Genomic DNA, 26,741 nt, shown 5'->3' on the forward strand with positions numbered 1-26,741 from the left:
CACTGTTGCTTGTTTATCTCGCATATCTGGCAACACGGGTTCTTTAGACGATATCGCGATAGCTTCGTAATCTTAAAGTGCCGAAATGTGGAAAATCAATTTTCAGTGCAAACAAGGATAAACGACTTTAACAGAGTCCGTAAAACTAAGGTAAATGTTTGTTTGTTTTATTTAATTCATCTTGACGTATCCGCTTTCAAGTTGCATGATTTTCTCTTAAATCTTTAACACTCTGTGACTCCGCCGGCTGCGGTGGTTTGCTAACGAGACTGTGCATTTTGGCGTTTATTAAACTGTTTAATGCAGAAGTCGCTCTGTTAACCGCAACGTTTCACAGCTGTTTGCTGAAATTAGGATAATCTGGGATATTTAAGAAAATCCTGACACCTCTTCCTGGTAGGTGCTGCGCATGCGCGTGGAGAGTTTGCCATGAAGGTAAAGGTGATCTCCATCCTGGAGGACAACTACATGTACCTGGTGATTGAAGAGCAAAGCAAAGAGGCTCTAGCTGTGGACCCTGCTGTACCCCAACGGGTGAGACCCCAGTTATTCGAATAATAATAATAATAATAATTTTTATGTGATTGAGATGGTGTAGGTTGAGGCCAACATGTACAAAAAGGTGTTTATTACATTACTTAGACTTATATTTCATTGCATTGTTTTGTGGGGTCAAATAAATGTAATTTGTTAATATTCATTCATGGTTTCAGGCCTGCAACACATTCAGAAAAGGTTGGGAGGGGGCAGTTTAGGACAAGTAATGAGGTAAAATAAAATGGACAATTATGTTACTTCAAACAGGATTTGATACTTAAGCAGTAAATGGACTACACTCTTCCATCTGAGTCAGAAGCTCAAAGCACTTTACAATGACGCCTCATATTCACTTGTCACACACACGGATGTGTGGGTGCCGCCATGCAAGGTGCTTAACTGCACACAGAGAGCATCCGGGTGTTTAAGGACCTTGCGCAAGGGCCCTTAGTGATATTTCTGATCAGTTAGGGGCTTGAACCAAGGATCCTCTGGTCTCAAGACCATCACCTACCCACAATACCCCCCACAGTATCCATGAAAGTTTGAGTGATGAGCAAAGCTTGGCAGAGAATCTCCATAGTATTAATATTAAATGATTCAAGGAATCCAAAGAAATTTCATGAAGGTCAAGGATGCAACCTAAACTGACCATCCTTGGACTGATGCTGCATCAATTCAGTTCCATTCCATTTCAGTGTAGTTCATTTATATAGTGCCAAATCACAACAAAGTTGCCTCAAGGCGTTTCACACAAGTAAGGTCTGACCTTACCAACCCCTCAAGAACCCTCACTGAGCTATGTGTCAAAATGAAACCTTACATTAACCCTGTCCAGAAGTACTGTTGGTGTCTCTGGGCTCAGAGGCATCTGGGTTGGACCATCACACAGTGAAAATCTGTATTGTGGTCAGACTTCAGTATTCCAGATCTTTTAAAATTTTTTTTGGAAGAAATGGATGGTGTGGCCTCCGGGACCAAAGATGAAAAGGACCATCCACCATGTTATTATCAACAAGTCCAAAGGTCAGCGTTTGTCATCTTGTGGGGTTGTGTCAGTGCCATTGGCAAAGGTAACATATCCTTCATTTTTCAGTAAGATAATGCAAAACCGCATTTGGCACACTTTACAAAGGCAGGGCTGCAGAAGCAGAGGATATGGATAGTGGACTGCCCTGCCTACAGTCCTGAACTGTTTGCAATGGAGAATGTTTTGAGAATTTTGAAAAAAAAAATGCAACGACAATGGCTGTGCACGGTTGCACACCTTAAGAAGTGTTTTCATGAAAGGCTTCATCACTTGGTGTGCACAATACCAAAACATCTTTTATGTCTTGTGAGAAGGAATGGTAAAATAACTTAATGGTAAATGCTTTAGTAATCCCAACTTTTTTGAAATGTGTTGCAGGATTTAAATGAATGGATGTATATTAACAAATGAAATGAAGTTGATCCCAAGTTGACAAGTTGGGTTCATACTGTCCACAATGAAACACAAATCAGATTAAACGTAAGAGCCACTGAAGGTTTTATTTATTTATTTATTGTCGCATTTCCATACCATACCAACTCCTTATGAATTGGGGTTGTATAACTTTTTTCCTTCTTAATTATTTGCAACCCCAAACTAATTAAATATTATCCATCAATAAGAGTTTAGTGTGAATCATGATAAATGAAAGCGGATATATATTCTAAAATTCTACATAATGTCTTTGTAAGTTTGTGTGTGTGTGAGACAGAGAGAGAGATGTGTTGTGGAAATTATTTTCATGTGAAGGCTGAAGTGTAATTGGAAAAATGGTTTATGTGAATCACGTTAAGGTTTGGTGGTGAGTGATGAGAGTAGTTAGTTAACGCAGCTGCTGTGCAAATCAGCCGCTGTAAATCAGTGGTGTTTGTGGGTCACATTTGGCTTGTGGTCCCATGTTTTAATCTGGTTCAGCAAGGATGCCAAGAGTTGGTGTCAAGGAAAAAGAGGTTGCCATCTACTGTGAGAACAGCTAGTGATGACTGGCCAGTAAATACTCGTATGCATATAAAATTTTGCATATACCAAAATATATTGTTTGTACCTGTGCAGAAGGGAGGTTGGAAGTTAGTGTTGCTGAATCAGTTTGAACTTTTGGGTATTCTCCGATATCATGGGATATTTTTCTGTGATGTACATTTTAATTTCTGATATTTTTCTATGATATTTCTATGATTTTTTTTTTTTTTTTTTTTTTTACAATTATCAATCTTTGCAAGACTATGGAAAGATTATATAAAGAGCAAATGCATAAATTTAATGAAGAATATGCTATTTTGTTCTTTGCCATCTTTATCTCATATTAAAGTGTGAGGAAATGCCACAAATGGTCTGCTGGCAGCAAACAGACCCATCAGCCCTTTATATCTCTGAGAGATGAGGATGTAGAATAGTTACTGTTTTAGTGACTTAATTACAATGAGACATTATTGCGTAGGGGAAACATATTTGTCAGGGTTCCTGTGTATCCATCAAGCCTTACAAATGTCTTAAATCAGTCATTTCAAAAGTCTTTAAAAAAGTCAAGTCTTTTTTGCTTGTTTTATCAATCTGTGAAAGATAAAGTTTAAATTTAATGAAAGTTGGCTTTTCATGGAAGATTTTTTTTGTTTGCTTTTTTTTTTTTACAGGGTGGCTTATATCATGTTCTCTGTTAGGATAAATACCCAGGCAAATTTGTCCTGAACCATTATCTATTCATATTGTTATTTTTCCCCTTCATTTTTTTATTTGTTGGTTAAATTAAAGTGGTCTTAAATTTAATTGTGACTCACATAAAAAAAAAAAAATGTCTTAAATCTATCTCTCCGTAAGATCTAGGAGCCTTGTTTGCTCAAACAGTCGAGAGTTGGGAGTAACGCTGCAGTGGAACAATGATTACTTTTGTGTTTTTTGTGTTTTTTTGTTTTGTTTTTTTTTGCCTGAAGCAAAGTTTGCTTTTATCCACTGATTTGGATGAACAGTGAAACAAAATACTGACATGACATTTCATTGACAGCTGTTAGAAATAGTGAAGAGGGAAGGCTTGTGTCTGAAAGCTGTTCTTACCACACACCATCACTGGTAAGTCATTTCAAATCCCATCTTCATTGATAAGTGTAAAGTTATTTTGACAATTGATTAATAATCTAAGGCACTTATCACATAGTTGCAGTGACTTAAATATAACCATTTTTTATTATGTGTGTTATGTTGCATAAACTGAACATACAGTGAGGAAAAAAAGTATTTGAACACCCTGAGGTTTTGCAAGTTCTCCCACTTAGAAATCATGGAGGGGTCTATTTGTATGTTACTGCTGCAAATAAGTATTTGAACACCTGTGAAAATCAATGTTAATATTTGGTACAGTAGCCTTTGTTTGCAATTGCAGAGGTCAAACATTTCCTGTAGTTTTTCACCAGATTTGCACACACTGCAGCAGGGATTTTGGTCCACTCCTCCATACAGATCTTCTCCAAATCTTTCAGGTTTGGAGTTTCAGCTCCCTCCAAAGATTTTCTGTTGAGTTCAGGTCTGGAGACTTGCCAGGCCACTCCAAGACCTTGAAATGCTTCTTACGGAACCCCTCCTTAGTTTCCCTGGCTGTGTGTTTGGGGTCATTGTCATGCTGGAAGACCAGTCATGACCCAACTTCAATGCTCTTACTGAGGGAAGGAGGTTGTGTAGTTCTGAGCTTTCTCAGAATCATCCTTACCCCACAAAGTGAGATCTTGCATGGAATCCCAGACCAAGGGAGATTGACATCTTGTGTTTCTTCTACTTTCTAATAAATAATCATAACAGTTGTTGTCTTCTACCAAGCTGCTTGCCTGTTGTCCTGTAGTCCATCCCAGCCTTGTGCAGGTCTACAGTTTTGTCCCTGGTGTCCTTAGACAGCTCTTTGGTCTTGGCTAACGGTGGACAGGTTGGAGTGTGATTGATGAGTGTGTGAACAGGTGTCTTTTATACAGGTAACAAGTTCAAACAGGTGCAATTAATACAGGTAAAGAGTGCAGAATAAGAGGGCTTCTTAAAGAAAAATTAACAGGTCTGTGAGAGCCAGAATTCTTGCTGATTGGCAGGTGTTCAAATACTTATTTGCAGCAGCAACATACAAATAAATTATTCAAAAATCATACATTGTGATTTACAGATTTTTTTTTTTTTTTTTTTTTTTTAGATTATGTCTCTCACAGTGGACATGCACCTAAGATGAAAATTTCAGACCCCTCCATGATTTCTAAGTGGGAGAACTTGCACAATCGCAGGTTGTTCAGATATTTATTTTCCTCACTGTATTTGTGTTTTGAAAATGTTGGTCTAATTGGGGATGTATATTGGGGCACTGGTTCAGCCCTGCGTTTGGAGTGGGTGGGGGGGGACACTTGATCAGTCATACAACTGATAATATTCTGTGTCAAGTCCACAAGGTGAGCATATTTTGTACTGCTGCCATGTTCAGAAAAAAGTTTGTCTTCTTTTGCTTGATCATTTAACAACAACAGACAGATTTCTCGAAATCACTAGTGTGTGTGTGTGTGTGTATATAAAGGACACCATTTTTCCGTCCTGCCTCTATGCACATAGGGCAATTGGATCTGTCTGATCGGCAATGAAGCCGGGGTTTGATTCCAGGTGTGTGCTTCAGGCTACCTGTGTCCTTGGATAAGCCACTACATCTGCATGTCTCAGTCAACCCAGCTGTAAATGGGTACCAGCTTTGGCTTTAGAAGTAACCTGTAATGGGCTAGTGTTCGGGCCAGGAGAGGTCACAGGCTCCGATTCACTCTGTGGCATACTATCTGGTGATAAGCACTGGTCAGATAGACCTCAGGACCTGTACAGGACTACTTGTCTGGGATTACTGTCGCCATAGTATACAGAACATTATATTTCAATCTTGTACTTGTCTTTGAACACATTGTCATGAATGTGACAACTTGTTAACAATATGTGGTATACAGTGAGGAAAATAAGTATTTCAACACCCTGCAATTTTGCAAGTTCTCCCACTTAGAAATCATGGAGGGGTCTGAAATTTTTGTTCAAATACTTATTTTCCTCACTGTACACTTGATACTTATATTTCTCCTTGCAATGTGGAGTTGCGTCGTGAAAGGCATCTGGCATAAAATCAACATGCAGATCTATGTTCAGTCTGCTGTGGCGACCCCGAGTGAAAAGGAGGGAGCAGCCGAAGGGACTTACTTTACTTGATACATATACGGTTGGTACACCCTGTTGGAGTAAATGAGCTGATTAGATTTTAGGGTTATTATTATTAGTAAAGACCACAGTAGCATATACATAGCAAGTAGGACACTGTACACCTTAAGTTTACCTTTTTCTCTTTGCATAATATAAAAAAAACTCAGAAAGCAAGACCTAATCTGCCACTTTTAGATGACATATAATACTTATTTTCAGGCTGATTGGTTTACACCCCCTGTGGTTGGCTTTGCAAATATTTATGGAAAAGTCTTGTGTCTTTGGTCCAAGAGGAGGTAGAAAGTAGTAGAATCTGCTAGCAAGCAATAGTTAACCTTTTCAGATTCCCCAAATGCATGAATGGAGTCATGCCAGTGTTATAACTCTTATTTTCGCTGCTCAGGGACCATGCTCGAGGAAATGTGGCACTACTGAAAGAGTTTCCTGATCTGAAAGTGTACGGAGGAGATGACCGCATCGAGGGTCTGACTGATAAAGTCTCCAATACTCAGGAGCTCAAGGTACTTTTGACTCTTTTGACTCTGTGTTATGCCCCAAGTAGGCTTTCTGTAACTATTAAATACTGTAATACTGTTCGCTTTCTGTTGTTGTGTCTCTGCCGTAATTAGTGTTGACTTGACCTCTTCTCCGTTTGCAGTTTAACTCCATCAATGTGAGGTGCCTGTTTACTCCGTGCCATACCTCTGGTCACATGTGCTACTTTGTTTGGGAGGATGAGTGCACTGACGCCCCTGCTGTGTTCACAGGTCTTTGTCTGCAACCATAAAGAGCTGCTGAACCAGTTTAAAACTATACAGTACAGTTTAAAAAAAAAAAATTGCACCCACAACAGTGTAGAATTCTTAGAGAAATAACTTAAATTTGAGTGGCTAGAGATATGAATCCTTGTTTTTGAACAGCATGTTGTCTGTTGTTTCTGTTGTGTGCGAGGTAAGTGACAGACCAGCGCTCTCTCTGACACGCGCTTTGTTTTCTCTTTTGTCAGGCGATACACTGTTTGTTGGTGGATGTGGGCGGTTCCTCGAAGGCACAGCTGAACAGATGTATCACAACCTTACCGAGGTGCTAGGCTCCCTGCCTCGAGACACAGTGAGTGGAACTATATGTTCCATCTTTGTAGGGTTAGTGACCGTTATGTGAGCTCAGCCGGTGTCAGAGTGAGTCATAGCACTTGGGGGGGGACATACAATGAGGGGTCTGAGTGAAGCCTGCTGCTCTGTCGTTTCATTGTACCAAATGGCTCAAAAGAGGAACAAGGCCCAGACAGATCAATGTACGACTATTAGAGCTACAACAATCAGTCGGACAGCACTTGGCCACCACCCCTGCCAAATGAATAATAATTTAAATGTCTTTATTAAGAAAAAAAGCTATAATTTCACTTCTGGGACGGTTTGGAGACAAAGTCAGAGAGGTGAGATTGAGATGGTTTGGACATGTGCAGAGGAGGGACCCAGGGTATATAGGGAGAAGATTGCTGAGGATGGAGCCACCAGGCAGGAGGAGAAGAGGGAGACCAAAGAGGAGGTTCATGGATGTGCTGAGAGAGGACATGCAGGTGGTTGGTGTGACAGAGGAAGATACAGAGGACAGGGTGAGATGGAAACGATTGATCTGCTGTGGCGACCCTTGTGGCGACCCCTAACGGGAACAGCCGAAAGACAAAGAAGAATCATCTGAGATGAAAATTTACTTCTTTTGATGACTATTCCTTAGGGCTGCCATGACTAGTCAACTAGTCACGACTGTGTGGACTATTGAAACCATCAACAAATAATTTAGTAGTCAACAGGTCATTTGCTTTGAACCTTGAACCAATGAAGCAGTGCTTCGATCCGCTGCTTCATTGGATCTTTGCTTCACTCCTCTTCAGAAGCGGCAACACTGCTTCTTATCCCCTCTCAAAGCCATTAAAATGTCAAACTTGAGTTACTTTTGTGCAGATTAAAGTGACTAACTGGGACTCCTGTCTTGTTGTGAGAAAGAAACAAGAATCATCCTCCGTTCCATTGCTCCAAACGCTGTGCTGCTGAGTCAAATTAGAAAGATAGAGTCTGCTCGGAATTAACACTAGGACTCGCAGAACTCTAACACTACTAGAACTGCCAAGACCGTCAATTTGACAGGTAGCATTCTGGCGGATGGAATGCATGGGCACTAATGGTGTCATCGCATTCCATTGACCATAATGATAAAGGTATTCATACATGCTATAAAATGATGGTTTGGAAAAGGATATAATAACTTCAAAGTGAATCGCCATTTAAATCAAATGACAACTCTTTCCAAATGTTGTAATACAAACAATAAACTGCAATTGATCAAAATGTTGTTTTTTTTTTCCTCCCAAAATGAGATGTCCTGGCTGATGTGCAGCAGCTCAAGACTGTATGGCTGCAGACCTGCAGACTCCAGCAGCCAGCTGAGCTCAGCTCAGACATATGGAGAGACATTCAAGATTCAAAGAAATTTATTGTCATATGCACAGTACAGAAGAACATCTTCCCTGCACAATGAAATGTGGCTACTGCATTTAACCCAATCCTATTTGCCAGTAGGAGCAGAAGTCGCCATTAGGCGCCCGGGGACCAGCTCCAGATGTACATCCCTGCCTTGGTCAACAGCAGGGCTGAGCAAACCAACACCGACCCATAACAAACAACACAACACACAACACATAGGCCGGCCCGGTACATAAAACATATATATGAAAGCAAAACACGAGGGAAAAGGAGAAGAAAAAAACCCCTCATAGCTGCTGCGTTACACAGCGGCAATGAGGAAAAAAAATCCCCATCAGCACAGAAAAACAATAATCACAGAGACAAAAACAAGGACACAGGACGACAACCGAGATTTGAAAGGACCAGTTTATCAGAACACTCCGGAGGCAGCCTGTTCGGCGCCGTCAACGGCCTTGTCCAACAATCCTGGAGGGGGGAGGGAACAGCCCTGCGCAGTCTGAGCAGTCCTGGACAGTTCTAACACAGTTAACGTCAGAGCTGGAGAAGCAGGAAAGATAAGGAGGGAGGGAGAAGAGAAAAGTGCGTCCGTCTCGGTCGAGTGCAAGCTGACTACTTTGATAGTGCATGCCATTAATGTCTGAAAGGAAATGCTTCTGACAAAAACTACAGATTTTTCGTATCTATGTCCAGAGATCAAGGATCCAGTGACCAATTTGATATTTATTTCCTTCAAGACTCAATAAAATGTTGTTGACATAGAAAACCTGTAAAGCCTACTTGTAGCACACAGAAAATTCACAGGAGGTATCAGTAAGGGAATCGATAAGGAATCGGGTTAAGTGGAATCGATAATGGTATCAATATCGATAAAATGCAATAAGCTGCAATTTACGTATGATCCGAGTAGTCAGCTAATCGCAAAAATAATCATTGACTGGTCGACTATCAAAGTAGTAGTTTGTGGCAGCTCTATTACTCCTACATGCCCCACGCATACTGTACAGAAGTACTGTGTTTGGTGCTGTGTGAGGAAAATTGGGACCAAACTTGATGGAATGATTGAAGGTCATCCTAGGATAAAGTTTTGAGTTTGAGAAAAATCAGTTAAAAAAAGTCGTCAAAATTTTGGTCCAATACTTATATGAAGGAGATATTGAATTTATGTGATAAGGAATTGATTAATGATACGGCTGGGATTACGATTAAACATCAATATAAAGTCATTCATCACCTTTTTATTGGTCACGTCCTTGCCCTTGGATGATAATGAAAGGGCTCAATGTAATAACTTGAACTCAGTTGCAGCCAATATGAATTACACAAGGTGGGTTCATTGGTTGTTAAGATGGAGTTCAATTTTGAACATAATTGATCAAATGTCAAAGCCACACAGAACCTTATTGTATCACTGAATCACAATTAATTTGTATGAGTTGGTGTCAAACATGTAAAGTGCAGGTGTTTCACTCTGAGTGCTCTTTTTTTTTTTTTTTTCTTTATTAATAAACTGATGTAAGCTGCCTTTGAGACTTGGAACATGTTAAACTAGATTAAGCTATACTGGTTCTAAAATTGGTTTAAGTATAGAAATTACCCCATTTAAATCTAATGAAACAAGATTTGCTCAACCAGTTTGGAGATCAAATAGGAGACCCTCTGGTCAGGATCTACAGTTATGCTCCAAAGTTACATACCCTGGCACAATTTTATTTTAATTTATTTTTTTGGGGGGGGGGGCATTTTTCAGAGAATATGAATAACATAAAAACTTTTTTTCATTTGTGGGTGAAGTCATTTATTGTCAAACAACTATGTTACTCTTTTTAAATCATAGTGCAAATTTTTCAGCACCAATTACACAGTTTCATGATGAACTGGTATAGAGGAGGATTTTCTTAAAAAGACCTGAAAGTTCAGCTACAAATTTCTAGAAGGTGCATCTGAGATGCAAGCCTAGATTTGATCTGTTTTGGTGAAAGAAAATCCTTCTCCGCTCGACTCCACTATGAAGCTAAGAGTGGTGATGCAAAATTTGCACTGTGCACAATTTCTCCAATCACAGCTAGAGAGGTCTATAACGTCTTCTAGGCTGTCTGGGTGTATTGGTGGCTTTCCTCCCTTTTCTTCTTCTTCTTACACATTCACTTATTTTTTGAGAACTGTCTACTTCATGCAGATTTACCTTAGAGTGCCATACTATTTTGTATTTCTTCATAATTGATGTAAATAAAGTCCGAGACTTACTCAGTTTTTACCATCAGAGAACCTCGTCCACAAACTACCACAAAAGAGTCCAAGCTGTCATTGATGTTAAAGGGGACAACACACGGTATTAACAACAGGGGTATGTAAACCTTTGATCAGGGTCATTTGATTAGTTTCTGTTGTCATTATGATTTAAAAAGAGTAAACACAGTAAATAAATGGCTTCACCCAACCACTAACCATGAGTGAAAAAAAAAAGAAAAGGTTTTTGTGTTATTATTCGTATTCTCTGAAAAATGGCCAAAGAAATAAAAATTCTGCCAGGATATGTAAATGTTTGAGCACAACTGTATTTGATATTATTATGAGTAAGAATAGACTTCTTTTTGAAGCAAATTCGTATTGCCAAACTGTAATATAAATGGCTGCAGTTTTCCATTTTTTTAAAGTTTTTTTTTTTTTTAAGAAATGATCTAAATGTTACATCCTGCTGTGTTCATTTGTAGAAGGTGTTCTGTGGACATGAGTACACCATTAAGAACCTGAAGTTCGCCCTGCTAGTGGAGCCGGAGAACGAGAAGGTTAAAGAAATGCTGAGCTGGGCCAGAGTGAGCTGCACAACTCAAGTTTTATACAAACTTCAATTTCAGAGTGGTTGTTTGTCTGATCATCTTTCTGCCAGCAGGCGAGAGATGATGACGACAAACCCACAGTGCCATCTACCCTGATTGACGAATTTGACTACAACCCTTTTCTTCGGCTCTCGTGAGTTTGGATAAATATTCAGAATGAATATATGCACCATCCAAAGCTGGGCAAATGATTTTTTTCCCCCTTAATCCAGTTTTAGAAAAGTTTCCTTCACAACTTATCATCGTAAGTGACAGATTAAAGACTGAAAGATAAATGAAACTGGAGAAAATTGGTCTCTGATTTATTTTAATTTCAGCTAATTCAAACTTCACAGTCCATAAATAGTTCAGAGTATCTAAATGTTTGATTTGTTTTGGGCAGTAACAGTTACATGTACATAAAACATAAAATTGTTGAGGATAGCACAAAAAAGCTAATTACTTGTTCCATAGTGGTCCTCAGAAACAGAAAAATATAACAAGAGGCACAACCGAGTAGAAAATAATATTCTGATACATGCACAGGTCAAAGAGAAACTGTCTGAAAATCTATAAGAATAAAAAAGTGTAAAAATAACTTTCAGTAATACTAATAGTATGTAAGTTGATTTTGTTTTGCAATGAACAAGTGAGACATAAAGTTCTTTAACACTTTTTTTAAAAAGCATCTTTGCTCCCTAAAATTGGAACAGAAATGGGTAGATTATTCCATAAATTGGCAACAGTATGATAGAAACTTTCTTTACAAAAAGAACCAACATTTGACTGTAAGAACAGAAACTACCTTTTGTATGATTTTGAATAGACTGCTGTAAACAAATGTATTAATAGTAGTAGTATTCTTAAAGAATACTACTAAGTTTGATTATAAAAAAAGGTTTTTGTGATACAGTTAAGTTATGAAACATTCTGCAATTCTATCCTAACAAATATGACACTTTGTTGCTTGTATGTCTTTGCAAATTGTTGTACTGTTAATTGAAAAAAGATCACAACTAGCTTTTGGAAACTCAACAGCATTTTCTGTTTTTGGGTATTATATAGATTAAATGATTAATCGAAACAGGAAGAAGTGATTGGTTGTAGCCTTCATCTTTGTTTTCTTGCTTTTTTTAGAGTGAGTGAGTGAGAGAGAGAAACATTGCATATTAAGGTTCAGTAATAGAGATTCCTCCAGGGACCGCCGTTTGAAAGCTGCTCTTGAGTTCCTGTATTTACTGGACACTGGCCACACCTCTTTACACTACAGTCACCTTTGATCTTTTTTGTGCAGAGAGGAAGGAGTGCAAAAGTTCACAGGGAAGACTGAACCTGTGGAGGTGCTGCGTGTGCTGCGAAAGGAGGAGGACAAATTTAAGAAGCCCAAGGAGAGGGTTCCTCCACACGCCATGATGGCTTTAGAGTGGGGGCTGCTCCGACCCTGAGAACCTGTCTTTGGACCTCTGGACCTCAACCACAGAAAGAGTGAACGAGTGTGGAAGCAGATTGTGTTGTTTTGGATTTTAACCTGTGGATCTGCTGGAGGGTTTGTTTGCTCCTCGTTAGCATGTATTTAAAGAACTGTTCAATCCATGTGCACAAAATGACAAAGAAAAGCTGCTTCTACTAAATATTTCTTTTAAAAAAAAGTTGATTGAAGCCCAAGCAGTCCGTAAATGCACAAATTATCTGCACGGGGGGGCTTCATAAACATGACTGTTTTAATGTCTAATTTATGGTAAATGTATATATTTTGTGCTCAAATGTGCTGAGCTTTTTGCTATTTTCGTGCCATTTTCTTTTATTTTGGAAGTCTAAATTTCCAGTAATATTTAGGCACATTTTTTTAATTCATTTTAGTTCACATGGTGTAAAGGTTTCAACTACTTTATCTTTTTAAATTTAAAGTGATGTGATTTAAGCTGTGCATTTTTTGTATGTTTTTAATTCCAGGAAAAAAAAAAGGATTGTGCTCTGTTTCTCTCTGAATGTAAAGTACATCCCACCCTCACCCCAAAAGCAAGTCTCACTTTTATCTGTGCAGGAAAAAAAAGGCACAAGTCTGAATCTATTTAACATATTCATCACATTTTAAAAGCAGACTGAAACAGTCTCTAAAGTGTTTTTATTATTCAGCATATAATCAGATTAAATATTTTTTCAGTGCATATTTCTATCTGCAGAGTGTAACAGCTACTAAATATATTTCACCTTTAATGGATGAGCTATATGAGTAAAATTGCACTTATAAAACCACATAATTTGTCTTTAGTCTTGACTGTTTAATCACTGATGAGTATGAGTGTGTCAGACGTGCCCACCCTCCCACTGGTGACAGAAACGGCCCTGTTCATTAGTGCGGCTCCACATGCGCAGTTTGCTGCCGATCACTCAAATGTTCACCACTTGATTGCGAGTCCGCTGGTCATTTTCTCCACAGTGTGATACTTTGTGTGCAGCAGCTCTTTGGCTCGTTCCTCCCCGACGCTCTGCAGCCACGACTGGTACAGTTCTGCTACACTTGTGTCATCTTCTGGTGCCAGGGGGCGCTCTGCCTTGTAGAGCTCCTCAACCTTCTGCAGTAGTTCTTTGGCGTTCTGACTCGGTAAAGGCTTCAGCTGTCCGCCTCCATTTAGGCAGCCTGACAGAAGAAAAGGCTCATTATTTTTAATGGACCTAATTACGTTACAAACACATTAGTCAGCAGCTCTAGAAGGTATTCATTTTTCTACACCCGCTTACTCCAAATAAGGGTCACGGGGTGTAAGATTTGTTTTCTATAATATATATATATATATATATATATATATATATATATATTTTGTTTGTTTTTTGTTTTACCACAAATCCACGTATTTGGGCTTTCTACCTTTCAGAATGCTCCTTTATCCCACTACATATATGGAAGATAAGTAATTTGTTTTAGTGTAGCAACCAGCTTACCCCATTAAGAATCATATTTTCGCTGAATACGCACTAATGCTTCAAACTGACAATCAGGTGACTCATACAGGTTCCTATAGAGACCAAAGAGCTATTTTGAAGCCTGAAAATTGCTGCTCTGGGTGTCTCCATGTTGGCAACTTTCTCTGCCTACGTCACAACTATCCCATGTTTGGATAAGGAGGTAGGACCTGGGACAGACCATACATGAGCTGGGTGGGATGAATTCAGCCCAAACACACTCCATCTTAAGAATTACAGACAAGTTAAGCTAATGAGCTAACTTCGGTTCAGGTAGTCAATAAATCCCAGTGGTTCTCATTACACTTTGCTTTTGTGTGGGCATTCAAAATTATGACCCACTTATTTCCTCAGTAATTATGGAATAAATAAAGGACTACATCTCTCGGCTGGCTTGGGAACGCCTTGGGGTTCCCCCGGAGGAGCTGGAGGAGGTGTGTGTGGACATCGAGGTCTGGGCGGCTTTGCTTGAGCTGCTGCCCCCGCGACCCGACTCCGGATAAAGCGGAAGAAAATGGATGGATGGATGGATTATGGAATAAATGGCATCAAGCTACCAAAAGCTGCTAAACATCCAAAATTAAAATGACACGATAATTTCACTCTATCCAAATACTGCCTCACACACATCATCGATCAGTTAGGAAAATTTGACTCAAGCCGTAATATTCCAAATATCTGTATTAAAATGGAAAGAAAAGAGAGAGATAGTCTTCCTAGCAGCCGCAATGATAGCAGCCTCTTAGTGAGTGAAGCCCTGGGCTTGAGCTCAGCAACAACACACAAGCTGTCACTCAAAGCAACCATGCCTTTAACTATGCATAATTTTATGGCTTAAAATTTCTTAAACTAAGCAGAAAGAAAAAAAAAAATCCCCCCATGCAGTTGTCTTCGAAGGGAAAACTAGCTATCTAGATGTTTTTGTTGTTGTTTGCTTTTTTGACAAGGCTGTATTTATTTGTTTATTCTCTTTAAGTTGGACATTTTAATATGGGCATCTAAGAGAATCTGTTCAGTGGTGGAGCCACCCTCAATTAGTCAAGGAACTGCAACTTATTGTTCTTCCGGGTAGACCTCTTTTGGGGCGTCAAAGTTTACAGTTTGAATAATGTGATCAGAGGCTTTTGCATGTATCATGTAAATGTAGTTTAACACAATAACCCAAAAAGAATAAATGCTTTTAAGTCACTAAAATTCAACTGCAGATAGTGACAATAAAGCAATTGTGCACTGGTTAACTTTGATGCACCAGAACAATTTATTGAAAACAAGATCTGATTTCCTGATGCAAAGGACCAGAAGAAACTACTATTTTCACAGGTCCAGTCCAAGTCACCTTACACAGAGTCTGCAGAAATGTGGAAAGTATTCAAATATTGCAGTGATTAGTACAAAAGGGAAGATACTTACTTCCCTGAAAGCAGTGGTGGGCACACTTTCGACAATCCGATAACATAATTATCGAAGATAATGTTTTCAGTATCGGATTATCTTTTTAGATAACTTTAAATACCATTATCGGACCACTTATCTTCCAATTAATTTTTATCCGATAACTTTTAAACCAATAAACAAAGCTGAACAGCAACAAGCATTTTTAAAATTATTTCAGTACCCACCTGTTAAAAGTTTTGTAACAGATGCATAGTTATAATCTTTGCAAACAAAAGAAAACAGCTTGTACAAAAAGCATCTCAATCCTCTGTAAACAAAGAAAAAACAACCCCAAAAGAAAAAAGAAAAAAAAAAACATTTCCTTTAACACCATACCGATATGCTGGCAATATGACCTAAGTCATCCAGAGGCATATATTTTTAACTTGTGGTTCAAATTTTAACCAAACTAATTTTGGACAATTTATTTAAAATTACTGTCATGTCTGAAGTTTCATAAAGTAAAAATATCCGATATATGTTTTAGTTTTAAAGTAATGTGCTAATTTTTAAGGTTTTGTGAGCACATGCTCTGCCCCGCAGTGCATTTTGGGTAGGATGATGTAATCTCAGTATGTCACAACAGGACAAATGCATTTCAGACACTCTGTTCAGGCTCCACGGACAACAGCATTAAACTCTAGTGCCTAAAACTCTCTTGAATATATTCTCTGCATTTATAGACGTTGATTTTTTTAATTGCGTTTGTTAAATTCCACGCATTTTAAATGTGAGCAGACAGGGATTATCTTGAATTTGTTTTGAAAGCCTCTACTGCCATCTAGCATCTACTGGCCAGTAGTGTTCGTGGCAGTGTTCTATTTATTTTGACCCCGGTTATGTCAGATGATTGTCAAATCAACTTTTTTGCTTTGCAAATGTCTTTGTTTTTTTTTTTTTTTTAACAAATGAAGTTTAAAAACAAAACAACTGCAAAATAATAATAAGAAGAAGAACAACATTATTACAAGACAGCTCTGCAGTGTTTGCACAGGCACAGTGCGAACGGTTGGATGCTGCTTGTAGCTTTCAGCAGCAGGATAACCTCACGACGGCCGACCACAATAATACATCAAACAGGTTTGATTCTCATTCGACCATACGATCGGCGATCAGGAGGTGGTCGTCAGATGTTGACCGCAGCTTGATACTCCATGAACACTACACGATGCAGGACGCATGATTAACCTGAAACTTGGTCCAAAAAATTTCTGCAAGAAAAATCATCTCGCACACTGTAAAGCACGTTTTACAACATCAAATTAATGTTGTAAAGAGAGAATGTGCGCAAACATGCGCACATTCTCTCCACATGCAAAAAATTTTGCGATGACACGTCCAGGGCTCCGTAAAAATGCCTGTTTTTACAAATAAAAAAATGGAATATTTTACAAAAGCACATTTAAACACCAACACACGACAGACGTCACATTAACGTGTTGGTTTACATAATGAATGACTGAACCAATCAGTGTTTAGCAGAGGCACGTTTACCCAGAATCCTTTGCGATCTGTCTCTTTGTTACAAAACGTCAGAATTAGTGCATTATTCAACATTAAAAGATATATGTTATATTTTAACTTTGTACAAATGACAGAATTGACATTAATGGAGTTATTCTATCGGTATTAATGTTATTTATAAATCAACACCATAACTAAATATGACTTTATTTTTCAAGACCTCCGCATGACCGGAGCGTTGTCGTTGATAGAGAACTGGCTTTACGGCTGCTCTCAGGATGCCTCTGTGTTGGGAGAGCTGTAATAAACAAGAGCTTCCAGCAGGGGCCCAATGTTGAAAGAAAAAAGGGTGGTCTCATTGTTTAGGTCTTGGGGTGCCTCTGTGCTCGGAGCGCTGTAGTGAACAAGAGCTTCCAGCAGCGGCAGACTGTTGAAAGAAAAAAAGTGTGGTCTTATTGTTTGGGTCTGTTGTTATTTTTAATATTATTAGAAGCTATTAAATTTGTTTTACTAGTAGTTGTAAATGTGCTAGAGATAATATTGTATTTTTTTATTATTATTATTATTATTATTATTTTATGTTACAGGTTATCTGTAACTTCCGATACATTTTGGGTGGTTTATTGTTTTATCTTTATCGAAGATAACTTTTCAGTTATCAGATTATCTGTTATCGAAGTTAATTTTTTGGTTATCTGTGCCCACCACTGCCTGAAAGGAATAAATGCTGAGTTTTCTTCTTTTTCTTCTGGTCTTTATACATCTGAAATTACACTAGATAGAGATGAATGTAAATCCTTTTTACAAGGTTTAAATCTTCCTGTTCTTACTGAAGATGATGCTGAGCATTTTGCTCAACCAATTACACTGAGTTGAAGAGTGCTGGGGCTGGACTGAAAAAGGGCAAATCACCAGGAAGGGATGGAGCATTTAACATCGCCAAACTGCACATTGTGCTCAGATAACCTCTTAGGTTCATTCATGGATGGGTACTGGGAGTGTAGATAGGTGAAAGGTTTTTGGGAGATGGTATGTGCCACGTCTGACATTTTGGGCTTAACTGTGCCATGTTCCCCCACACTGTTACTTTTGAAAGAGACCACCTCACTGAACTAACAGGTGCAAAAAGACGGACCCTCTTGTCGTCAAGTATCACTGCAGCCAAAAAGATGCTGGCTGTCTGCTGGAAACCACCATACACACACATTCAACAAAACTCAATGGATCAACGCATATACTGACATCATTAATAGCTAGTACCATTTCGGCATGGCAAGAAATGGCAGCAAACATAAAGGACTATCTGTAACTTACAGTTTTCATTTCACCTTAAATTTTAGTCATTGCTCCACGTGCTTTGTTAGGAATCTTGTAATTGGACACCTATGGGATGGGGCGGAAGGGGTTTTGTGTGTGTCCTCCCCGGTATCAAATATATTGGTAGTGCTACAATTTTTAGCAGTTGCATGTTTGCATTGATTATGTTTCACAAAAAACTTTAACGCACCAGATCAATTAAAAAAACAAAACAAAAAAAAAACAATAACTTTGCAGTAGGTTGATGGGATATAAACCTGTCTGCTACCTGTTGGATGGTGAAATTAGGAGCAGGTGTCTCCCATCTGCTTGACATGTCTGGGATTGTGTAGCAAAGAATAATGTGACCAGTTGGTAGGTGGTGTTGATGTTGGATGCACCAGTAGTTTGAAATAAGCTCATCTGTCAGTTCCTTTCTGGCCACCACTGCTTGTACATTACGGCTGGGAATGTGACATATGAGCAAGTTTTAGTCCTTACCCGAAGGACACGCCATAACTTCTACAAAATGGTAAGGTGACTTTCCTCGCTTGAGTTTCTGCACCAGATTCTGAATGTTGCGGAAGCCGTAGGCAGAAGCGAAGCACAGTTGGACTTTTCCATCTCGCTCAATGGTCACCTCCTGGAAGTCGTTATTCCTGTGTTAGCATGGACAAATATGTGTCCAAAAAAAAAAAAAAAAAGACATTTGCAGGTGTCACTACATCCTGCATAATAAATCCACCAAAACACCATAAATGAGCACGAGGACCCCTGCTTAATTCAGACCTGAAACTACTGACTGTTGGCAAAAATGTTCCACGTTCATATGAAGTCGTTTTCCGATAGACCTGGACCACTTATCCTGCCTACTTACCTGAGAGTTTTGTAGGTGAGCTCCTTCACCTCCTCACCCAACAAGCACTTAGCAGCGTAAGTGAAGACGTGATGGAGGTAACCACCCGAACAACTCCCGGCATGGCTCAGGAACTCATCCTCACACACAGTGCTGAACCTGGGTGAAGAACCGTAAAGACTGTTTTGAGTTTTTCCCTACACTAAGATAATTACAGTAGTGCAGCAGATAACAGAATATTGACAGTGGAATCGTTCAAATGGTGATGCAAGCACCAAATTCGGCAGATATATTCCTTAGACATTACTCTTTTGAAAAAACCGACTGGCCACTTGAATGTTCAATAGGCAGCCAGGTAGGGGTCAATTGAGGAATTACACAGGGGTCAAAAATTAAAAATCCTCCAGCCATATTGAAAATTATGCCACATTATTTGACTGATCATAAAGATTCCAAAAAGGTATAGTTTGGAATATCTACAACTGAATGTTCTGGAGTTATGGGGTAAAAACAGCAAGAATGGTGACAAAGGTCAATTTCAGTATGTATAGGGGTCAAAAGTTAAAGGTGCTCCAATGTTGGTAAAAAGTGGTGCAAATTATTGGTTGTGTTAATAGGGTTTCAAAAAGAAATAGTTTGCACCTTGTTTCATCCTTAGTTATTATGTTATGGGGTAACATACACTCAAACAAAAATATAAACGCAACACTTTTGGTTTTGCTCCCATTTTGTATGAAATGAACTCAAAAATCTAAAACATTTTCCACATACACAATATCACCATTTCCCTCAAATATTGTTCACAAACCAGTCTAAATCTGTGATAGTGAGCACTTCTCCTTTGCTGAGATAATCCATCCCACCTCACAGGTGTGCCATACCAGGATGCTGATTAGACACCATGATTAGTGCACAGGTGTGCCTTAGACTGTCCACAATAAAAGGCCACTCTGAAAGGTGCAGTTTTGTTTTATTGGGGGGGGGATACCAGTCAGTATCTGGTGTGACCAGCATTTGCCTCATGCAGTGCAACACATCTCCTTCGCATAGAGTTGATCAGGTTGTCAATTGTGGCCTGTGGAATGTTGGTCCACTCCTCTTCAGTGGCTGTGCGAAGTTGCTGGATATTGGCAGGAACTGGTACACGCTGTCGTATACGCCGGTCCAGAGCATCCCAAACATGCTCAATGGGTGACATGTCCGGTGAGTATGCCGGCCATGCAAGAACTGGGACATTTTCAGCCTCCAAGAATTGTGTACACATCCTTGCAACATGGGGCCGTGCATTATCCTGCTGCAACATGAGGTGATGTTCTTGGATGTATGGCACAACAATGGGCCTCAGGATCTCGTCACGGTATCTCTGTGCATTCAAAATGCCATCAATAAAATGCACCTGTGTTCTTCGTCCATAACAGACGCCTGCCCATACCATAACCCCACCGCCACCATGGGCCACTCGATCCACAACATTGACATCAGAAAACCGCTCACCCACACGATGCCACACACGCTGTCTGCCATCTGCCCTGAACAGTGTGAACCGGGATTCATCCATGAAGAGAACACCTCTCCAACGTGCCAAACGCCAGCGAATGTGAGCATTTGCCGGCTCAAGTCGGTTACGACGACGAACTGGAGTCAGGTCGAGACCCTGATGAGGACGACGAGCATGCAGATGAGCTTCCCTGAGACGGTTTCTGACAGTTTGTGCAGAAATTCTTTGGTTATGCAAACCGATTGTTTCAGCAGCTGTCCGAGTGGCTGGTCTCAGACGATCTTGGAGGTGAACATGCTGGATGTGGAGGTCCTGGGCTGGTGTGGTTACACGTGGTCTGCGGTTGTGAGGCTGGTTGGATGTACTGCCAAATTTTCTGAAACGCCTTTGGAGACGGCTTATGGTAGAGAAATTAACATTCAATGCACGAGCAACAGCTCTGTTTGACATTCCCGCTGTCAGCATGCCAATTGCACGCTCCCTCAAATCTTGCGACATCTGTGGCATTGTGCTGTGTGATAAAACTGCACCTTTCAGAGTGGCCTTTTATTGTGGACAGTCTAAGGCACACCTGTGCACTAATCATGGTGTCTAATCAGCATCTTGATATGGCACACCTGTGAGGTGGGATGGATTATCTCAGCAAAGGAGAAGTGCTCACTATCACAGATTTAGACTGGTTTGTGAACATATTTGAGGGAAATGGTGATATTGTGTATGTGGAAAAAGTTTTAGATCTTTGAGTTCATCTCATACAAAATGGGAGCAAAACCAAAAGTGTTGCGTTTATATTTTTGTTGAGTGTATGTCACATGTCATAGAATCCAATGGAGGTCGATATTGTTTGACCTTTACTTTGGAGACCAAGCATTCAACACAACCAAAACTGTTCTATTTATTAATCCTATTAGCTCAACCGATAATTTGCACCACATTTTACCAAAATTGGAGTAACTTTAACTTTTGACCCCTGTACAAACTGAAATTCACCTTTGTCACTATTCTTGCTGTTTTTACCCCATAACATTCAATTGTAGATAGTCCAATCTATACCTTTTTGGACTCTTTATGATCAGACAAATAATGTGGTATCGTTTTCAATATGATTGGCACATTTTTTGACCCCTGTGTAATTCCTCAATTGACCCCTACCTGGCTGCCTATTGAACATTCAAGTGGCCAGCCGTTTTTTTCAAAAGAGTAATGTCTAAAGAGTATTTGTGCGGAATTTGGTGCTTGCTTCACCATTTGAACGATTGTTTCAGTTATCTCCTGCACTACAACATTCTTTCATTTTAACTTTCATTAGCTGAAAGGAAACTAAAACTGAATTCTGGACTTACAGAGTATCGAGGGGTGCAGGCTTCACTTCACTGAGTGACACATTTTCCTCTTCGAGCACTTTGAGAACTTCACCTGTATAAAACGACATATGTGAGAGTGCACCCTGTACTCTATGTGCATCCTAAAATGCAGTTTAACACTACATCACTGCTGCATGTGAAAATAAAATGTCCAGCTTGCACTCAAAAATAGCGTCCGTACCTGCAGTGATGACACAATCCACTTCACGGGTCTGAGCTTCACCCAAGTAGAAGTCTGACCTAGAAGCCTCAAGTTTCTTGTCGAAGCAGGGCATGACTGCCACGTGGTAGATCTGTTTTGGACTCAGCCCCTGAAATAACAAATGTGCATGTAAACAAACTGGCTGTTTGTAAAATGGAAATTAAAATAGGTTTTCATCAAAATCTGGTCTGAACAGGTCTGGAAATATAATAATCCAGGGACCTTGTGATGGGGGGAGGTCATTTTCTTACAAATCAAGAGAGGAATGTCCTATGTTTAAATACCTTCTGTTCTGCAAAATAGCCTTTAACCAGAGAACCCATCATCTGCTGGGGGGAGCGAGTGGTGCTAATGTAGGGGAGAATAAAATCCCCATGAGTTTTCTCCGCATAACAGATCCACCCTGAACAAAATGCACACAAATAACAGAACAAGTGTTAGAATGCTACTATAAAACCAATTTATTATTACATTCCTGCAACTAGTGCTACTTTGGACTAATATACATTTTCATTACCAGTAGTCTCTTTAATGGATTAATCATGAAGTGTATAAAAATAGCAGACTTGAGGCACCATTTTGCACTTGAGTATTTAAGAACACATATCATGTGTTTTTTTGATTATGCAAATACAGATCCCCCCCCCCTTTTTTTTATAAGACCTGGACATGCAGACGTCAGCATGGGCAGCGCCTTCTTATCTTGCTCCTTCCTCTGAAAACGCTCCATAAACTCTCGCTGGCTCTCCAGCAGGCTGAAGGTTCGGCTGAAGCTTGTGTCAAACACGTAATGAACTCCTGCAACAAAAGCATCACATTAGCAACGTCCCTGAATTTTCTACCAAAAGTAAAACTTATAATACAAATGTTCACATCTTCAAAAACTGTCTGCAACTGCCCTGTTTCATCTTTATCTCCAGGACGTCCACATAATACTTAACAGGAGAGAAAATCAGCATTTTATTCACTAACCGAGGCCTTTGAAGAAAGACGTCAGCCTCCTGCCCACCTCACTGCTGCTGAGGTTGAAGCGTGCTGCCAGGGAGGCCCTGGACTGTGGTGACACCGACACAATCACTACCTTCTGCTCCGTTGTACCGTCCTGCAAAAATGGACACCAAACCACAACAGAGGCAATTAAACTAACTACAACACAGGCACGCATACACACACACCCATGTATTATATGATCACCTTGTTGCTGCGCAGCACTCTGAGGAGCTCCTCGTGGCTTTGCTGTGCGATGAGGATGTTCTCAGCTGATGTGATGCACCCACTGCAGGCCAAACAGTCATTCAGTGTGATCTTTGCTTTCGTCAGCTTCTCCTTCACACCATCCTACAGACAAACACAAGTCATTTGGTAAATGACTTAAATTGTTACTAATTCAATTTTACGACCGCGCCACTCTTTATTCTCACCTGCCTAACTTGCACATAACTGCCATCATCTTCGATCTGAATTTTGGCCAAGGATTTTCCCTGTTTCTTCTCGACTTTGACGGGTTTGACGCATTCCTGCAAAACAAAGACCGCATTACAAAATATTAATACTCAAAATGCATCAGTGTCTCAGTGTAATGTACAATATCACCTGCAAAAGTACAAAATTTACAACAATGCAAAACTGATAAACATGTAAAATCCTCACATGCTGAAATCAGCATTTAAATTTTTGATTCAAGAGCTGATCAATTACTCAAGCGGCTATATCCATACATAGCTGTATACTTATAACTGGTACGTAGCATCTATCTCATTGGTCAATACAGGTCATGTGATATTTGCTATTGATACATAGAGTTCTAAACTAAACAGGTGGTCTTAAATTGGGAACCTTATGTTTTTGTTTTGTTTTGCAAAAATAAGTAAGTACCTACTGATGTTTTTTTTCTCTCTTTTTTCAAACGTTATTGAAATTTAAAGGACAAGCAAGTGAAAGTGTTAAAACAACAGCCACGCTGAAAATAAGGACAACAATGGTAGAATGGGGAAGCATGCAAAATGGGATTTTTTTTTAATAGGTATTCAAATCCTTAGATAAGTGCACACTCAAGCCAACGACAGCAATAATGGTGATATAGAGTCATACATATTTTTTAACCTTTTGATTAAATTTTTCTACATATTTCAAAGATTTAAAGTAGTGGGTGAAATCACATATGAAGGCAAAGAAATAAGGGTTGCAGCTCTTACAACAAGTCTGAGATATCCGCGTTTAAATTGTTCATAACGTAAATTATGTTATTACAGGTGCACGAGGGAATGCAGTCAATTTTCAAAGATAGCCAGCTGTGGACATCAGACCAGAACAATTTAGTTTGAGGACACTGGAAGAATAAATGATCAATAGTTTCTATTGCTAAAGAACAGAACACACTTCCATCTCAAATTTAAACCTCTGGTGAAAAAAAAGATTAACAGGATAAACTGCATCGGCAATCATAAACTGGGTTTGTTTTATTTTAGGGGCTACAGGGGAGGAAAGGTAAAGTACATACTGATGTAACAAAGGTTAAAGTGGCTAGTTAGCGTGTCAACGTTAATAGTTTTACGGATTTTTTTTCTTTACCGAGATGTCAATCGCTGGCGTAGATCTTTGTTCTTTCGCAAACTATCTTACATACAGAAAACAATTCTATACCTGAGAAGGCGTAATGAAATCATCCAAATCGGTCAACTGCAAAACACCACTAAACTGAGAAGCCATTGTTAAAGCCGTAAAGCTCACGTCTGTGTCGTAAAACAAGTATGTAAAATACACGCCGTACAAACCGTTGAAGCAAACGAGCGCCATGTTGCCACCCCCAAGCTATGTAGACTGTACGCATACTGCTTATTACAACGTCAATAGTTTCGAATAACAACCGAGCTGATTCTCTCATTTCCTTCTTTATGTTTTTCATTTAATGTAACCTTCATCCCTCCTTATCTACGTCTGCCATGATTAGCTATTTGATGTATTTCCTTTCTTTCTTTTAGTACTTTGACACTTTATTCCACCTCTATTCTCACTAACTAAGACAAATAGTTCTCCTCATGTATCACAAGCACCCATGTTGAATTCAGAAATGTAACCTTTTGCTTTGATTTCTTATTATTCTAATTTCATTATCACATATGATGCAATGGTTACAGTTTTATGAATATTTTATCAGACTTTTTTTTCAATAGTGTTCACTTCTTCATTTAAACTATAATGAAGACATGTCCATGATAAATGCAACAAAATTTTAATTTTGACTGTCCTAATTGCTTTCTAATTCCCTCTCGTTTTTTTCCTCACTTTTTTCTACATTAAGTCTCATTCACTCTGTTCACTTTACATACAATATTCATTGCTATAATTTTCATTCACCTACTCAGTTTTTTATACAGCTTAGTTTACGTTTTTTCTTCAAACATAAAATACAATATGCATCTCATTTTCAGTCCCTCACGCAGTGCTTACATGTACATAAAACATGACAGTGGATTTTTTTTTTAAATTATGATTCTTTAATCAAAGTTTATATATGTTTTTTTGTAATCATCACCAAGCTTATATATATATATTGGTACCATACTATGTTATATTATGTTCTATTTTCTGGTTTACTGCAGTCCAGCATTAGGGCTCTCCAACTGGTTCAAAATGCTGCAGCCAGACGTTTGACACAAAGAAATTTCGACCACATTACACCCATTTTGGCATCTCTTCAATGGCTTCCTGTCCCAGTGAGATCAAATTTTAAGGTTCTGTTACTAGTCTATAAAATTGTTCACGGACTGGCACCTCCCTACCTAGCTGACCTAATTAAACCTTACGTACCGGCCCGGGCTTTGCCTTCTCAGGGTGCAGGACTACTTTGTGTCCCTAAGGTGAATAAGAAGTCTGTGGGTCACAGAGCTTTCTCTTATTGTGCCCCTGCCTGTTCTCTGGAATGATCTCCCTGCGTCAATAAAACAGATTCTGTGGAGATTTTCAAGTCCAGACTTAAGATTCACTTATTTTCCTTTTCATGGGTGATTCTTAGACTACGGGCACTTATTATGTCCTTTGATCAATTTCACACTTTTATAGTTATCTTTACAATGAAAGGGTGTTAAGAAATTTGTTCTAGAAGTCTATGATGACTTTTTCACCTTTTTTCAGCATCATTATATGCAAATATTGCCGTTTTGTGCTTGTCCCACACCCAGACTTTTGATCTTCAATGATAAAAATGAATGGTAAAGAAACGTTTTTTTCTAATGTTTTAAAATATCTCTGAATAAAATATCAGTAAAATAATCAAAACATAATTGGGGTATTCAATGTCATACAACTGTTGTGATTTTTTAAACAAAATGTAGTCCCACACTATTGCCGTAATTTCCACCACAACACTGTAATGTCCCTTTAAACAGTTTGTATGAAAGATTCAGGAAAAAGACATGCTCCCCTCCACAGCATGTCTTTTTCCTGGTTCTCTCCCTCAGCCCCAACCAGTCCCAGCAGAAGACTGCCCCTCCCTGAGCCTGGTTCTGCTGGAGGTTTCTTCCTGTTAAAAGGGAGTTTTTCCTTCCCACTGTCGCCAAGTGCTTGCTCACAGGGGGTCGTTTTGACCGTTGGGGTTTTTACG

General features: G+C 39.2%; 2 protein-coding genes across 2 annotated transcripts; one reads left to right on the forward strand and one right to left on the reverse strand.

Moving 5' to 3' along the window:
- LOC117527304 (hydroxyacylglutathione hydrolase-like protein) lies at positions 1–13,313 on the forward strand. The gene is made up of 9 exons (XM_034189601.1): positions 1–150; positions 401–534; positions 3,567–3,631; positions 6,162–6,279; positions 6,417–6,525; positions 6,765–6,868; positions 10,956–11,057; positions 11,135–11,214; positions 12,355–13,313. Exons 2-9 carry the CDS (start codon positions 430–432, stop codon positions 12,503–12,505), a joined length of 834 nt encoding a protein of 277 aa, XP_034045492.1. The 5' UTR covers positions 1–150; positions 401–429; the 3' UTR covers positions 12,506–13,313.
- narfl (nuclear prelamin A recognition factor-like) lies at positions 13,169–24,878 on the reverse strand. The gene is made up of 11 exons (XM_034189598.1): positions 24,782–24,878; positions 23,560–23,655; positions 23,333–23,476; positions 23,111–23,240; positions 22,802–22,936; positions 22,423–22,541; positions 22,118–22,247; positions 21,916–21,988; positions 19,096–19,233; positions 18,720–18,877; positions 13,169–13,701 (listed from the first exon to the last, which is right to left on the reverse strand). Exons 1-11 carry the CDS (start codon positions 24,845–24,847, stop codon positions 13,460–13,462), a joined length of 1,431 nt encoding a protein of 476 aa, XP_034045489.1. The 5' UTR covers positions 24,848–24,878; the 3' UTR covers positions 13,169–13,459.
- Between the last annotated feature and the right edge of the window lie 1,863 nt (positions 24,879–26,741).

This window comes from Thalassophryne amazonica, chromosome 16 (genome assembly GCF_902500255.1).
Source record: "Thalassophryne amazonica chromosome 16, fThaAma1.1, whole genome shotgun sequence".
Lineage (NCBI taxonomy): Eukaryota > Metazoa > Chordata > Actinopteri > Batrachoidiformes > Batrachoididae > Thalassophryne > Thalassophryne amazonica.

Excerpts from the sequence above, each read along its gene's own strand:
- LOC117527304 (XM_034189601.1), top strand. The coding sequence starts at position 430 with ATGAAGGTAAAGGTGATCTCCATCCTGGAGGACAACTACATGTACCTG. Across the intron at positions 3,632-6,161 it reads CTTACCACACACCATCACTG|GGACCATGCTCGAGGAAATG; the intron begins GTAAGTCATTTC and ends TTCGCTGCTCAG. Across the intron at positions 6,869-10,955 it reads GCTCCCTGCCTCGAGACACA|AAGGTGTTCTGTGGACATGA; the intron begins GTGAGTGGAACT and ends GTTCATTTGTAG.
- narfl (XM_034189598.1), bottom strand. The coding sequence starts at position 24,847 with ATGGCTTCTCAGTTTAGTGGTGTTTTGCAGTTGACCGATTTGGATGAT. Across the intron at positions 23,241-23,332 it reads GAGTGCTGCGCAGCAACAAG|GACGGTACAACGGAGCAGAA; the intron begins GTGATCATATAA and ends CCATTTTTGCAG. Across the intron at positions 18,878-19,095 it reads CTCACCTACAAAACTCTCAG|GAATAACGACTTCCAGGAGG; the intron begins GTAAGTAGGCAG and ends ATGCTAACACAG.